General features: G+C 46.3%; 1 protein-coding gene across 2 annotated transcripts in view; it reads left to right on the top strand.

The window, feature by feature from the left end:
- Unc80 (unc80, NALCN channel complex subunit) overlaps positions 1-15869 on the top strand; it is a 166239-nt gene that overhangs the window by 9671 nt on the left and 140699 nt on the right. For both annotated transcript variants that reach the window (XM_077700829.1, XM_077700828.1), the window contains exons 6-7: positions 9293-9575; positions 15458-15546. In XM_077700829.1, the coding sequence (XP_077556955.1) occupies positions 9293-9575; positions 15458-15546 (372 nt within the window). The remainder of the gene's footprint in view (positions 1-9292; positions 9576-15457; positions 15547-15869) is intronic.

Below are 15869 nucleotides of genomic sequence, written 5' to 3'. Positions count from 1 at the left end.
AAGGGGCCCTGAAAGGCGTTTTGAGCACACTAAATGAACTAGCGCAATCGTTAGATTGGGTCGTCAACGTCATCTGTGCCAAGTATTGCTCTTTTACGCGCAGCGGAAAGCTCACACTTTTGTTGCAAAGTTTGTCGCTTTTTTCTCACCCTTTCCTTCGTGTTTTTGGACGCCGCCATCTTCACATGTCTACATCATCGATTCCCAGATGTTCGTCATGAGCTAGACATCCTGCTATTGGGCGGCTTTTTCACGCACTTCCGCCAAAGCGATGAGTCGTCTGCTCAGCGTCGGCTCGCCGGCTGATCTGCCGGCGGAGTGCCCGAGTGCTTGGACATTTTACGACAAACGAAACAAGTGTAAACAAACGTTTAACCGTTTGTATTAAATGCAGCACGGCCATAACACGACATGGATATTCCCTTACCTGAGTACGTTCCGTAAAGAAAGCGTTGAAGCCCCGTGGCACTTCTTTCGTGCAATTGCAGAGAACGCCCTGAGCCGAATGCCCGGGTTTGACGCATACATTTTATTCTACTTCAAAACAATCAAAACAGAACACAGAGAACGAACACAACGTCACAACATGCGTTGCAAGTCTGAACCGCGATTGAAAGACGATGGGTTGCCTCCTCCTGCCCGTCGTAAATTCGGCACTCACCTCGCGCGCGGTTTGCGGGGACGAACAGCAAGTCGCTTAACTCCGGCGCACAAGCCGAGATGGCTTTTAGCCACGCACACTGCACATACCCCATGCGAAGTTGAGTCGTACGTCTCTCGAGAAAGATAACCCAGACCATGGGAAGCACTATCCACCCGCAGAAGCACAACGTCGCATTGCATCGCGAAACAAAGACATCCACAACACCACGACGGGTCGTGCACAAAGCCGGTCGTGCACAACACACAACACACACACACACACACACACACACCATCGCCTCCTGTAATGTCAAACGCATCTCGCACTTCCCAATGGGAGTGGGTGGTACGCCTGCAGTGCCCACATGTCGCGAGGTGGGGCCCCGAGCTGAACCGGGAACACGCAACTGTAACTGAGTTCTACAGTGGTTTGTGCCTTGTTGTCAAGGCAACCGATGTTTGAGATTCTCAAAGAAGTGGCGCTCGCTCCAGCGCTAGAAAGCTCAGAGCCGCGGTGGAGCATGCTTTGCCAACGTTGCCGCTCTCCACCACGCGTCGCCCCAAGCTGAACTGGTCACATGATTGAAGGGTTTTGTGCACGGGTTCTGTATCGATTTAAAATGTCTTTTTCACATGCCGCCGGCAGGAATTACGACCGCCGCAAAATAAGACCCGGCACCAGCGGGGCCACATCTGATACGGCACTTTTTGGATAAACAGTGTCGGTGCATCAAAGGGAACGAGCGCACGATCTTCCCCGTACGGCTGCGAGTTCGCCGCCGATAAAAAGTCACGTGCCACCGATAGCAACTGCACCAACGAACACCGCGAAAGGGCAAGGCCAGGCCGCCGCACACATGCGGCCAGATTTTTCGTTCGGTTTTCCAGCCTTGAGCGAAGTGCGGGATTCATGGTGTCAACAAAGCTTGCCCGTAGCAGACGACAGTAGCAGCGCAATAGCGGAAGTACGTCACCCGCGCGGAGCGCAGCATCATGGGAGGCAAAGCTCTCGCGCCGTCAACAGCGGAGAGTAAGTCGAAAGGAGGTCAAAATTAATCCGGAGCCCTCCACTACGGCGCGCCTCATCGCCTGCGTTGCGTCGGCGCGTTAAACCCCACAATCAATCAAATCAAGTCGAAAGGAGGAGGAAACGCGGAGCGACGATAATGCGCGGTTTTTGATTTACGATTTCTCAGCTAATACTTATCGCTTTAACAAAATTCTTGCGGGAGGAGATTGCAAATACATTGCTTTATTTGGGTACATGTACATCCATGCATCGGCGGAAGGTATTTCAGGACCCCTTTAATGAGTTGGAGGAAGAAGGCTTCGATGGCTTTGTCTAAACGCCATCTGTAAGTACATGCAGAGTCCTTCAATGCTTTACTGGTCACGAAACTTCGGCGCTCGTTTCATATAGGGACCGTGGGCGCCACTACAGGTGCCACCGCCGCACGAAGGCCATCCAGCCGTTGCGCGTGCGGCATATTGGCCAGCTCTTGGCGTGCAAACGCTCGCTGCTTTTGGTGTCTGCGCGCTGATTAAGTGTGCTATTTTTCGTAGTAGTTAGCGGTGAATCGTCAAGTAATTGTGTAAATCACCTGCCTTCAATGGGGTTTTATTTTTCCAAGTAAATTATCGTAGACTTCGGCTGCGAACGACAACGGCTTCTGTGTCCTCTGGCACAGGCGCTGCGCCGTTGTGTTTACGAATTTTTAAATCTGTATTGCTTCTTTTCTTCAAGTAAAAGTTGTAAATACCACACATACGGTAGCTCCGTAGCCACGGACTGCTGTGGACCTATCGATAATACAATAAAAAAAAACTGAAAGAAACCAATTACGCGTCGTTCAGACTACGCTTAAGGAATCGGTTTGATTGCTCTGGAATTCAGAGAACGCTAAAAGAGATAGCCCAATGGTATTGTCGTTTTGATGAGTTGGGTACATACTTGATTGAGAACATCTAAAAACGCTGCAGAAACGCGAAGGATCAAAACACGAAGAGATATATGTTGCACTGTGTGTCTTTCCGCTTCCACACTTTGCAATCCTTGCAAAAAAAGGAAGCGAAAAAAGAACAATAAAACTGATTTTATCACGCGCAACAAAAAAATTTCAATATTACGAAGGGAGACAAAAGAGCGTGGTCCAGCTTACAAAAAATATTTTTTTTTTTTTGCGCTGCGATGTGCAGCACACGGAGGAAACAGAATATTGCCACGTAGCCAAGAACGACTCAAAGCTTTTCTGAACGAAGTTTATTAAGGCAGCCTCCTGCTCTACAAAAGACTACAATGAAACACAAACGTCGAAGAAGCAGTCCGCAGTGTGATGTGCACAGATGAATGTCGATAAAGTGAGTTGCGCGGCGTTTGCTATGCATGCATTACTCTCGGAACGTTATTAATTTCAGATCCATGAAAATAGGATCGAGAACATTGTCGAAGAAATAAACAATCAAGTTAGCGACAAGGTGACACCCTTTCCATATCAAACAATATTGCCCGACGGGACATGAGACAAAAGAGCAAACGGGCGCTCCGGTTGAAACGCCAGATAAGAAAACCGGAAGCGGCCATGCGCGGTTACAAAACAAAAAAAAGGAACCCTAAGGGATAATTCGCGGAAATGTGAAAAATAAAAGCACAAGGGCGTCCCAAAGCTTTTTTTACATGCGAGGCTGAGCGCAAGGCAATACAAGTTTGCAAACAGGTAATGAAGCACCGCTACTACCTGACTGATCTGACAAAAATCAGGCTTTAAGTTAGCCTTGTACAATTATAGGTCCAGGATGCTCTCAAAAGGGTACATTGCCTTTTCATTCTCACACACAGTGCATTCCCACACCCTGTCACACTCATACTCGAAGCTGAAATCTCCCGTTTCTTGCCTTGGAATGGTGCTTCTAAAGGTGCTTCTACAAAGAAAACTCTGGCAACCATGGCAACAGGAACGGGATGAACAAATCCTTAGTAAATTACATTTAATAAAACCACAGTTGGGTCAATATACTACGGAACGACAGCAGATTTACTGAAATATCTATGTGCAGACTGAGAATTGGCCACACGTATGGTACTTATTCTTATCTATTAAAGCACACAACCACCAGTATGCAACAGATGTGGAGGAGGGCTCTCATTTCTCCATATCTTAATTGAGTGTTCAGGATTTGAGCATGCTAAATGCCGTCACTTTCCCAAGATTTAGCAGGTGAACCTATGTTTCCCATGAATTGCCTCTTAATTTACATTCATGATATTGAATTTTTAAAACTTATTACTTACCGCTCGTAATTCCAAGGTGGTAAATGCCAGGATCTTTGAAATTTTTCATAACGTTTGAAACTGAGGGCCTCACCAATGACCCTCACACCAATGATTTATTTTTTAGCTTCCTCACGTCCTTTATTTTTTAGCTTCCTCATGTTCTTCATTGGTATTTTGCTGACTGAGGTGGTACCATTCACTCTTGACATAATGCTCTTTGGCCTCGATGCCCTTGTGCCATAAACACATACATACAACATACATACAATATTTATTTTTATTTATTTATTTATTTATTTTCATTCCCTGAGGACCCGAGAGTGTATTACATGGGGGGGTATTAGGAGGATATTCAAAGTGCACAATACATTAAATGCTGCCACACATCATTATATAAAGCTTAAGGAGAACTTCACTCAACAGAAGTGATTAGGGAAAAAGGCATGCATATAAACTGTGTACAAGCACAGGTACGTTAACAGCAATACAATATGCCCCAGGTAATAAAGCTTAGGCGCAAATAATACACACAAAACAGTCAAATAAATAGCATCAGCAACACCACCGCATAACTACACTAATCAATTGGAATTTCCAAAAACGCTTTTAATGCTGTAAGAAAGGATTAAGACTCTGTTATGGAATTCCATTCGGTTATCGACAGGGCTGAAGGCGAGTTTTGGTATTTTTTTGTTCTCGGAAGAATGGGATTAACTTTGTTAGGATGATCAACACGGGCAGAAGGGTGTGATGGTGAGACGATATGATTGCGCACGAATGGGGAGTTGCTGTGGAACAGTGAGTGGAAAAATGATAGTCGTGCAAGTTTACAGTGCGTGGCAAGGGAGGGCAGATTGAGCGATTTTTGTAAGGCAGTCATGCTTTCATAACGCGAGTATGACAATGTTGTGAAGTGTGCAGCTTTGTTTTGAATCGATTCAACCAGGTTAGTTAAACTTTCAGTGTGAGGATGCCATATGGTTGAAGCATATTCGAGCGGTGGTCTTATTTGGGAAGTGTATGAATAGAATCTGGTTTCTTTGTTAGCAAGATATAGTCACCTTCTTAGGATGCCAAGTTTTTTTATTGCTTTAGTAGCGGTATGTTGAATGTGAATGGTGCAGTTTAGATTGGCTGTGAAAAACACCCCAAGATATTTAAAAAATAGCACTGATTTAATTCGGGTATCATTTATGGTGTATGTGTTATGGGAGGGGATTGAAGCAGAACTAAATTGTAAGTGCTTAGTTTTTCCCACATTTATTTTTATCTGCCACGTGTCGCACCACTCAGTCAACTTATCGAGGTCAGATTGCAAAATGGTAATGTTGGCAGGGCTAGTTATTTCTTTGTAAATTACACAGTTGTCTGCAAATAGGCAAATTTGTTGCGAACTTATGTTGCATGCTATGTCATTAATGTATACAGTAAAAGCTCGTTAATTCGGATCTCACGGGACCGGGAAAAATTTCAGAATTATTCGAATGCCGAATTAATGAATGAACAGGAAAAACAACATTAAAATCATGTTGGAGAAGCATACCTTTATTTGCTGAAGTATTTTGTAATAGTCGTCTGCTTTTTCGCGCAGATTCAGGCTGACATTACAATTTTTCTTAACTCTTTCAAGTGCAAACAGCACGCAAACTGTCGGAACTGCTCAGGCAAACGTCCTCCAATATCAAAAGCGCCTCTGAGACTTCTCGTGAGGAGCGATGAGGTCGCGGCTGCACCTCCTCGCATGACTCTTCGTGAGAATCGTGGCCTTCCTGGGCGCCCGTGACATCATTAATACAGTAATTTCTTCATTGGTCAGGCGACCAGCATTGGTCAGGCGACCAGCCGTCCGAATTATCCGAATTTCCGAATTAACGGGTGTCGAATTAACGAGCTTTTACTGTATTAAAAACAAAAGAGGGCCTAGAACCGAGCCTTGTGGAACACCGGATAAAATGCTAGTATGGTTAGAGACATAGCTATTTAGTTTTACAGATTGGAAGTAGTTAGTAAGAAATTCCAGGATCCATTGTGTTGTCTTATTGTCAAGCTTGAGATTGCTTACTTTAAGTTCTAAACATTTGTAGGGGACCCTATCAAATGCCTTAGAGAAATCAATAAAGATGGCATCGATGTGAAGGTCAGGTACTAGTTTGAAGAATTGCGATTGACATGAGAAGTTTTGATGAAAACCATGTTGGTTTTTTAGGAGCAAGTTATTTAGATTGAGATGAGCCATTATATTTGTGAAGAGATTTGTTCGAGAAGTTTAGAGCATATGGATGTCAAAGAAATTGGTCTGTAGTTATTAGGCTGTGCATTATCACCAAATTTAAATATTTGAATTACGTAAGCAGATTTCCAGTCCTCTGGCAGACAACGTGTATCTAAAGATTATTGAAAAATTAACGCGAGTAAGAAGGCCGAGAAGTGGCTGGTTAGTTTTAAAAGCTTAGTGCTAATACCGTCAGGGCTGGAGCTGGTTTTAAGTGCTAAACAATCAGTTGCACAAGCTACACTGTGTGCAGTAATTGTGATAGGAGAAAACTGATTAGGGATAATTAGCTGTGGCAAGGTTAGGTTGCTATCAAGCAGTCGCTTGATAGTGCACTTCAGAAAAGAATTGGTTAAGTTTTTCAGCGCAGTCGGCTAAGCTCAAGGCGTTGCCATCCTCTGCGCAGAGTGCTGGCACTGAGTCGCTTTTCTTAGGATTAAGAGTGCTCCAGAACTTCTTAGGGTCATTTTTGAACATGTTGGGGAGTGTCATTGTAATGCTTATTTTTCGCTTCAAGAATTGCCTTTTCTGTTTGTTTGGAAACGTTTCTAAGTTCTGCCAATCATCCGACGCATTTGTTCTCGACGCTTTAGTGTACGCTCTTTTTTCCTTATTAAGCCATCTTTTGATGTCATGGGTGAACCATGGATCGTATTTGATCATTCATACTGTCAGCATGCAGCCAAGACGGAGTTTTCATCATGAAACAAGAAGAGTTACATCAAGCAATCAAATTTACAGGCAACAGGGAAATGAAGAAGAGAGGCGCTTGAAAAATTTAGCATAGGCATGCCATAAACCACATCAGCAGCACAGCCATGTGTGTATTCACGGGTTCGTGAATAATAACAAAGGAAACGAAGGCAATATTATGGGCCGACGGGCAGCAAGTTGCTTAATGCAGCTTCAAAGTCCTTGGCATCACTGAGATTAACAACTTCGTTTGGTAGCGAGTTCCATTCGTCAATCATTTTGACGAAAAACAATTATTTTAGACAATCGGTTCTGTATTTCAGCGGCTTGATATGTTTTGTGCGTTTAGTGTGTGCAGGTGAAGTTTCCCATGTGACGTACTTGTAAACGAACTTGGAAATATTGAAACATTGAACCGAAACTTCTTGCATGGCTTGAGTTTTTCTGACTACTCGCTCGCAGTTTGTTTCGATTAACAACCAAAACTCTAATAATACCTTCGTTCAGTCCGGTGTGCCACAAGGTTCTGTTCTCAGCCCTCTGCTTTTCCTAATATATATTAATTATTTAACGTCGTGCGTCTCATCTAATATGAATTTATTTGCTGACGGTTGCGTGGTGTTCCGAGAAATAATCTGTGACGATGACCTTACCACCCTTCAAACTGACCTAAATTCTATAATGGCTTGGTGCTTAAAGTGGCGCATGGAACTCAATGTTAGCAAGTGTAAATTTATGCGTGTATCTAGAAAAAATAACACATTACCTGTTTACTACCTTGATAGCATCGCCCTAGACTCTGTTTCTTCTTATAAATATCTCGGTGTTAACATCACAAGCAACCTCACCTGGAATATTCACATTGAACATATTATTAACAATGCAAATCGCATGCTGGGTTGCCTAAGCGTAATTTTGCTAAGGCACTATCTTCCCTTCAACTACTGTTGTACAAAACACTTATTCGGTCTAAATTAGAATACGCCTCGTCTGTTTGGGATCCTTCTTTTAACAATCTCATAAACTCACTGGAAATGGTACAAAACAATTCTGCACATTTCATCCTGTCGAACTATAACCGAACCGCCAGCGTAACAACAATGAAATCTACCCTTAACCTTCAATCCCTAGCAGTTCGACGTAAAATTTCCCGACTTTCGTTGTTCCACAAAATATTTCATCACCAACATCTGCATGAAGAACTCATTTTTCCTCCATTGTACGTTTCTTCTCGCCTTGATCATGCTCACAAAGTCGGTATAGCATCAAGCCGAACGACCTCTTTTTCTCAGTCGTTTATTCCCCGTACGTCATTGGAATGGAATTGCCTTCCCTCTCCTACAGCAACCATTGTAAATCGCACGCTTTTTTAAAAATGCCATAGTCAACATTGTGTGATTCATTCTTTGTTGTGTGCAGTTATGCTTGCTTGCTGCATTTGTTGTATTGTTGTTTTGCCTAATTTTGTAGAAGATGTTTCTTGATATGTATTTCTTTTGCTGCTTTTTTTTCGTTATACTTATGAATGTAACCACTCCCCTCTATAATGCCATTGGCCCTGAGGGTATTACTAATAAATAATAAATATCAAGCCTATAGTGACCATGCAATATCTGGAAAAAGAATTTGAGCCTGTTTATATTCATTCTGTGGTGAGCAGTTATCATTCCAGCCCGTTCCCGGAGTTGTGATGTCGACTGCATTCGATGATAACAGTTAAACACGAATGTTTTTTCGCATTTCCTTATATCGTTTTCTGTGCACGGGCTCCAGATGGGGCTGGCGTAGTCAACTAGGAGCATTATGGTAGTTTTGTGCGCTAGAAGTTTCACTTCTGTCGTCGCATCAAGCAGTTTTCTTTGCAGCGCCCACAGTTTTTTTTTTGGGCTCTATCACCAATCTAGTCAGCCTGTGCTGTCCAGTTTAAAGTACGTGTAATATAAATGTGTATATGTGTACATGTATGTGCATGTACATGTGTATATGTACACCCTTTGTCAGAATTTTCTAGGCCTTGTCGACCATAAAAAATTCAAACAATAAGCTTTACCTTTAAGTGTGACAAAAATAATTTATGAAAGTAACAAAGAAAGTTGTTTTCTCTAGCTTTCTGGCATAGAACGTTTCAGCCTCACTTGGGACATAAGCTTGTACATGGAATTTTTTGTGGCCTGCGCGTTTCTGGCTTGGCCTAGAAAATTTTGACAAAGACTGTACATGTATATATGTGTTCATGCGTTGGTTGTGGTTGTGGGTCCTGGTGACTGTCCTGTCCCCAGGCCCTAGCAAGTAGCCAAACTGCGGTGTTGCCCATCATCAGGCGCAGCCAGTAACCGTCACAGACTCTGGCATGCCGTTAACGCTGTCGGAAAGAGCAGGGGTGGTGTATCAAGTGGCCCCATGTGTGTGCGCAGGTGTTCGTGTACCTGTTTGCCCCGTTGATCCCGTTCCTGAAGCAGTCGGACTTCGTGGGGAGCTTCCGCCTGGAGAACGGGGTGCGCATCTGGGAGCCCCTGTGGGAGCACCGGCACCCGGCTGTGCCCTGCTTCACGGCCCCCGTGCAGCCCCACGGACACGCGATGCGCACGGCCCGCACCAGCCGCGGGGGCGCAGCGGCTGACTACGACCTCCGCCGTCCCCACGAGTACGGCGACGTCTTCCTGGGCACGGGCGTCCCGGCCAAGCTCCGCAAGCACGGTCGCTCTCCCTCTTCCTGGCTTTCTCTTTGTTGTCGCTGCTGTCGCGAAAGATGGTGTGTGCGGAGTGTACTGTCTGTGCACGCACGAGAATGCCTCTTTCAGGAGCTCTCTCTCGGTTGCTTCCCTGGAACCGTTGCGTGCCTGCGGGTGGTTGTTTGACTCCCAGGTGGTCCTAAAGGCACTCATGTTATCTGCCAGGCTGCTGTTTGAAGGCACAATTCCCTCAAATCGTGAGGAACTCTAGTTTCTCTCATTGGCCACTGCATGCAAGGTAGGGGACAGCACTGGCTGTGCGACTGATGACGAGGGCTTGGACGATGCAAGTGATGTCTTTTTCTATAGGCCGGGGCGTCTGTGGATGTGGAGGACCCAGCGGGGGGTGTGCACAAGTCGAGGCGTCTGTGATCTGCTGTTATCTTGTCCAAGGGCGCTGATACTTGGTACACACTCGCAAGATGTCTCGACTCTCCAGTGTGAGGCACATTTTAGTGTAATTGTATGGAGAAGGGTCGGGTTTCTTTTCTCCGACTTAGCACTTAGTTGTAGCTTGGCCGAGGTGGGCTGCATGCTGCGCTGTCCGTGACGGTATTTGCCCCCATAAAGGATGTTGTCGGCATAGGCAGCATGGTGGTCTCTGCCCTCCATTGCCGTGAGTTGTGCAAGAACTTGGGCCGTTGCTGCGTGCAAAAGTTTTAGCCTGCTCGTAGGGCGCTGCAGGGAGGCCCTAGCGTGCATGGCGGTGCACTGCCTGCAGCAGCCGATGTCGCTAAGGCTGGTGAGCCTGCAAGGAACCTTCCACCCGCTATCTCGACGCAGAGCCTGCTCACTTTCGGCACCCAGAGCCCGTCCTAGAGTTGCCGGCCATCAGAAGGGCATCTCTGAAATTGTCCACAGCCTGCCTGGAGGGGCCGATGGGGCTGTTCGGGAGGCTCTCTAGGGGGTACGAGGAAATGCGGATAATCTGACCCACGGTCTCGTTTCATGAATGTAGTAAATACTAACTGCAAGGAATGCGGCAGGAACTGTGCCCAGAAATCTTAAGTTGAAAGTGAAATACATGTTCATAAAGCCTCGCCTTTAACCTAGGTAAAGAAATGCTTGAAGGGGCGGATAAGCATAACTATCTTGGGCAAGCCGTCTGTACTGACTGAAACCATGGGGAAAGGAATTCGGCCTAGAATCAGTATGGCCTGGGGTGTATTTGGCAAGCACTTTCGAGTACCTTTGTCATTGAAAAGAATGGTATAGCACAACCATTGCGTGCTACCAGTGCTGACAATTATGGGGCGGAAACTTCGCACACTAATGAACACCTTGAGACTAAACTTGGGTCAGTCCCACACGTTGTGCGAAGAAGGATGATAGGAATAGCTGTTAGGGATGGGAAGCGAGCATCTTGGGTTAGGGAGCAGCAGAAAGAAGGGGAAGCGGGCGGGCAACTGGCGAACCACCAGGATAACCAAGAGAAGCACAAGAACAGGGTGGAGGGATGAGATGGGGAAATTTGGGGGCAGAGAACCGACATCACAGGACGGGAGAGGACTTGGAAGTGTGTGAAAGGCCCTCATCCTGCAGTGGACATGACGGAATGACGATGGTGGTGGGAGTTTGAAGGCGAACATTTGAAGCCAGAAGGTGGAAGTTCAAAGTTTGACACCAGCCATCAGGAGCAAAGGTCACGTCAACCTCTCGGCTGATCAAATCGCTAAAGGGACGTTAAAGGCTGAGTAACTTATTGTTTCAACTGAAAGATTGTGCGTTATGTAGCCCTTTCACTTTTTGTTTGACAGCCAACGATGCCTTGTCTGCTGAGAAAGAAAAGCTGGCACATCTCTCAGCTGTTTCCCTTCCATTTCTTCGGGATGTTTCTAAGCGTGTCACAAAGGGGCCAGGGCGAGCCAGGCTCGACCGCCGCCATCTTCCCGAAAGCCTGGCCTCGTTGGCTTTCAATTTTGTCGCAGCCAATCGGGAAGGGTTTGCTTGATGCCATCCTGGTGTGGCGGCGTACAGCAAGTTCAGCTGCCAAGCCCCCGCTTTTTACTCGCAGGGATGGTATTTTGGGAATGTGCCCAGGACATGCCTCCACCTGATAGGAGGTGTTCAAAATACATTTAGAGTCGATAAAATAATTTCACAGCTGTCTCGTTTCTGGTCGATCACACCGTTTACACCTGCTTTTTCCTCTGGCTAGTAGTCAATAGGTGCAGTAGGCTGTCGCGTTGACCCGCAAGCTTGCAGGCAATCTGAAACCCGGCCTGCCACCTGGGATGTGGCAACATATTTTATGATGTGTGCTTGCTGGGGTTTGTCTTTTTAAAAGCGCATTACCATCAAAGGTTCCCACATACATTTATTCTACATTTGCTCGTCCCTGCTGCCTGGGTGTTTCTTTCAGAAAACGCCTAGGCAAGCCCCACCGATCCTGTTTCATCGTGCATTTGTGATTTGTGATGCCATGTAGTACGGAAAAGTGTGTGGGGCAGCAATAACCTGTTTTTACATTTTTGGCATTTCTGTGTTTATAATCAACAGCTGCCACTGCGAGTGGTGTATTGGTATTCACAACGCTCCAATCTACTGACAGGCAAACTTGCCTTTACACTTTAGTGTCATTTTAATCCGGAGTGCAGCTCTTGTGATTCTGCTTTTAAATTAAGGGACAGACAATAGATTATTGTCTAATATATTTTTCTATCCCAAATGAAAGGGCATCACTTAAAACACCTTAACCTGAAATGGTTTTGCTGATAGTACCCTAGAACTTTTGAAATTGGAATTTTTAGTTCTACCAGCCATGCGTGTCCCGCCAGAAGGAAGGCTGACAACCATGACAGTGAGGTGTGCGGCAACGCACTTTTAACCAGAGTTACTCAATATAGACAGTTGCGAAACTCCGCTTCAGAATCCGGGCGGCGCTAGCCCCCCCACTCCGTGGAAGCTGAGGGGCAAGTCGACGCGCGCGGCACCTAGAAGATAAAAACGAAACTTCGCTAAACTAATATTATTCAAAATTCTTCTGTAAAATAAAGATTGCTTTTTAAATTAAAACACATGAATTACGTAAAATTTACTTGTGTTTTTGCGGCTTTTCTTTTTATGACTTACGGCAGCAGCCGCAAGCACTTGAGTACTGCTTCAACGTCCTGCCGACAGACGACAGGCTAGTCAACTTGCCCCGTGCTTGCCCCGGCGCAGGGGGGCAACCGAAGACCGGCTTTCGATACATGGGGCCTATGGGGAGTTTCGCAACTGTCTATATCCAGTAACTCTGCTTTTAACTGCACGTGAGGCGAAAAGAGGTCTTTAAACACTTGTCCTCGGCCAAAACCACAGTAATGTGCAACCTTTCCTATTCTTTTGTGCGGCTTTTGAATCACACATTGAAAGCGATGAAATTGTTTGGACACGTACGGTGGTGTCACGTTTACACACTACATGGTGCCACCTTTTGGACTTCAGAAATTTTAGTGCGAAATTGACAACATTTCCGTCTGTTTATTTAGAACTTCCTTGTGGCTACCCCAGTATATCAAACGCTGGCTTTAATATGAGCTGGAGTACAAGCACACCCGAAAAGCAAAAATGCCCTTGGGTTTGTGATTTCGGCGCATGTTAAAGATCCCCAAATGGTCAAAATTAATCCAGAGCCCTTAACTATGGCGCGCCTCATCACCTGTGTACTGTGTAATCAATCAATCAGTTAGAGGACATGCACTCCACAAAAAATCAGTTGTCTGTCCCTTTAACACTTCTGCCCACGGAGCAAGATAAACGGGAGTGCCGACTTCGCTCTCTCCGGCGGGCCCTTAATGTCCTTCACTCGCGGAGCACGAATAGATGGCGCAGCGAATGGGCGGCTGGTAGAGCCACTAAATAAGCTACACTCATCTAGTGGCTCTAGCGGCCGGTAGGGTGCCTGGATGCGCGCGCCCGCCTCCCCTAGCGGCCGGTTGAGCGGCTGGCGTTCCCCGTGCGCCGGCGGGCGCGTTGGCGGAACGTATTCCGTCGGCTTTTGTCGTCTGCTTCGGCTACGGTAGTTTTGGGCACGGAGTGCTTTGGGCCTGCGTTGGCGCCGCTTCGCGTTCATTGCGCTCCTCCTTCGCACGGCTTGATTAACTTGTTTGACAGCACCTTCTGGGTAACCCGGACCCGAAGGAATTGAGTGGTCGCACGGCAAAGATACGTTAAGGATTGGTTTGCAGGGCGGGAAAACAAAATGTAGGACGCACATATAGACATATGGCTGCTATACAAACACTACCTTTTACGCAGTGCTTGCCAAAAATGTGACTCCATTTTGTAAATTTGTTAATACCAATTCGGCTGTGTTTTAACAGGTTTTACAAAAAACATAAGGAGCAACTGGTTCTGATCAATAGTGATTATAAAAGTTCCCTCAGCTTTCTCGCAGTTCTCCAACTTACGTCCAAAACAGAGTGTGCCTAGAACACGGACCGGCACTCACGCGCTCAGAAAAAAACAGAAACGCGATAACATCACCCGCGACTGCCCGCGACGTAGCAATCTGCTCAAGATCAAGGCCCTGACAGTGCGGTCTTTTCACAAGCCTTCATTTCGCGATATTTGAATTCGTCCGGACCCTATATCTCTGTGGTGATGACTCGCCGAAAGAAAAGGTTTAACGAGCTGGTTGTTTTGCTGGTCAGCCGCTTAAAGAACGAAAAAAAAAAAAAAAAAAAAAACGCCGGGAAACCTGGTAGGCCCAAAATTGCAGCCATACTAATCGCAGCATTTTATTTGGAGTCCGCAGTGTTATCGACAAGATAACACTACTGCAAAGTGAAAGTGAACATCGGGCAGTAAGTTGTTGCATGAGTTACAATGAAGATTGCGTTTGATATTCTTGGGTGCCTTATCAAGCTGACAGTGTTTTTGTATACTTAACAACAGGGCAGCTGTCCGATTCAGTCATTGGCACAGAAATGGGTGTATCATTGCTGTTTGCCGATGGAGACTCCGGGCGAACCTTGTAAGTGTTGTTCGTGCGCAAAAGCAGCATAAATAATTAAGCACGCGGATGGAGAGCGGGCTAACAGAGGGTAATTCTTGCACTGCATCCATTTGTCGTAAGCAGAATCACGCTAGACAATGTTTTGGTGTTCCATATTACTCTTGCTCATTCTTTGGTGCTTCTGAAGTCGTCGTTCAGTTGTGTCTTACATCTGCTGGGTTAGTACAATATTTTTAGCGGGTTTTCATAATGTCAGAATAAACGCTGTCTGATAGGGAATATGCGATCGCCATGTATGCGGTGGCGTGCGATTATCTGCGCCATTGCGGCTGCGCACGAGTGTTTAAATTCCGCGCGTGCACGCATTCCTCCTGCATCGTAGGACAGGCAGAAGACAGACGTCGCTGCGAAAGAAAAGATGCCTCTGGGGAGAGCGAAGAAGGGAAGAGCCATGTACAGAGGCACAGCGACGAGAGGGCGAACGAAGGAGGACGAGAGCGAAGGGAAAGCTGGGCGGCCGGCGGCGCGGGGACATTATCGGCCCGAGCAAATGATTTTTTCTGGGCCACAGTCGGCGCTCCTCTTCATATCTTGCTCCGTGCTTCTTCCCCACCGTGCTCACGAGTGCTGTCACCTGGACTGTAAGTGAAAGGCACAGAGCAGAGCTAATTTTCCTGTTTATCACTGTATGTCAGTGAGAGAGTGTGTATTTGGTCAAGGTGATCTCGGGGGGGCATTTTAATGTAGGTATGTTTTGATGTGTGAAACGTCATTACATAACGTATTTAGTGTCACGTATTTTTAGGTCCTGGTGTGTTTTAACATGGTAACATTTCGATTCAACATATCAGCCTAGCAGAGCAGTGTATTTGATGCATTTTAACATACAACTCTGCCATGCCGTCCAGATGTCCCCCCACAAGTGGGCACAGAGGCGAAGGACGAGGGAAGCCGGCACGGCTCTCCTGGCACGACGAGCAGGGCACCGTCGGCTGTCGTGAGTGAAGGGAGGGTGGCACTGATGTATGAACGGGGGACGGGGCCCACCATCAGGCGGAAAAGGCCTGTCTCAGAAATTTCCCATAGAGAACGTGTCCAGCCAGGGGTGCACTTGTAGTACCATCACATGCTACAGTGGAACCTCGATACGAATTTCGGGATGATACGAATTTTTGATAAGTCCTGGTGAACTTGCATTGCTTGCAATGGGAAAAGTTTTGGCTCTTATGAACGGACCTGCGGGGCCCGGCGGATGATACGAACGAACCGGCGAGGCGCCCGACTGCTGATAGAGCAAGCTACAGTGATGTACGGGCTCTC

Source organism: Haemaphysalis longicornis, unplaced genomic scaffold (genome assembly GCF_048455015.1).
Source record: "Haemaphysalis longicornis isolate Haplotype H1 unplaced genomic scaffold, Haemaphysalis longicornis Haplotype H1 scaffold_2, whole genome shotgun sequence".
Lineage (NCBI taxonomy): Eukaryota > Metazoa > Arthropoda > Arachnida > Ixodida > Ixodidae > Haemaphysalis > Haemaphysalis longicornis.
Note: the sequence above shows the minus strand (reverse complement) of the source record. Positions and strands in the feature narration are given on the sequence as shown.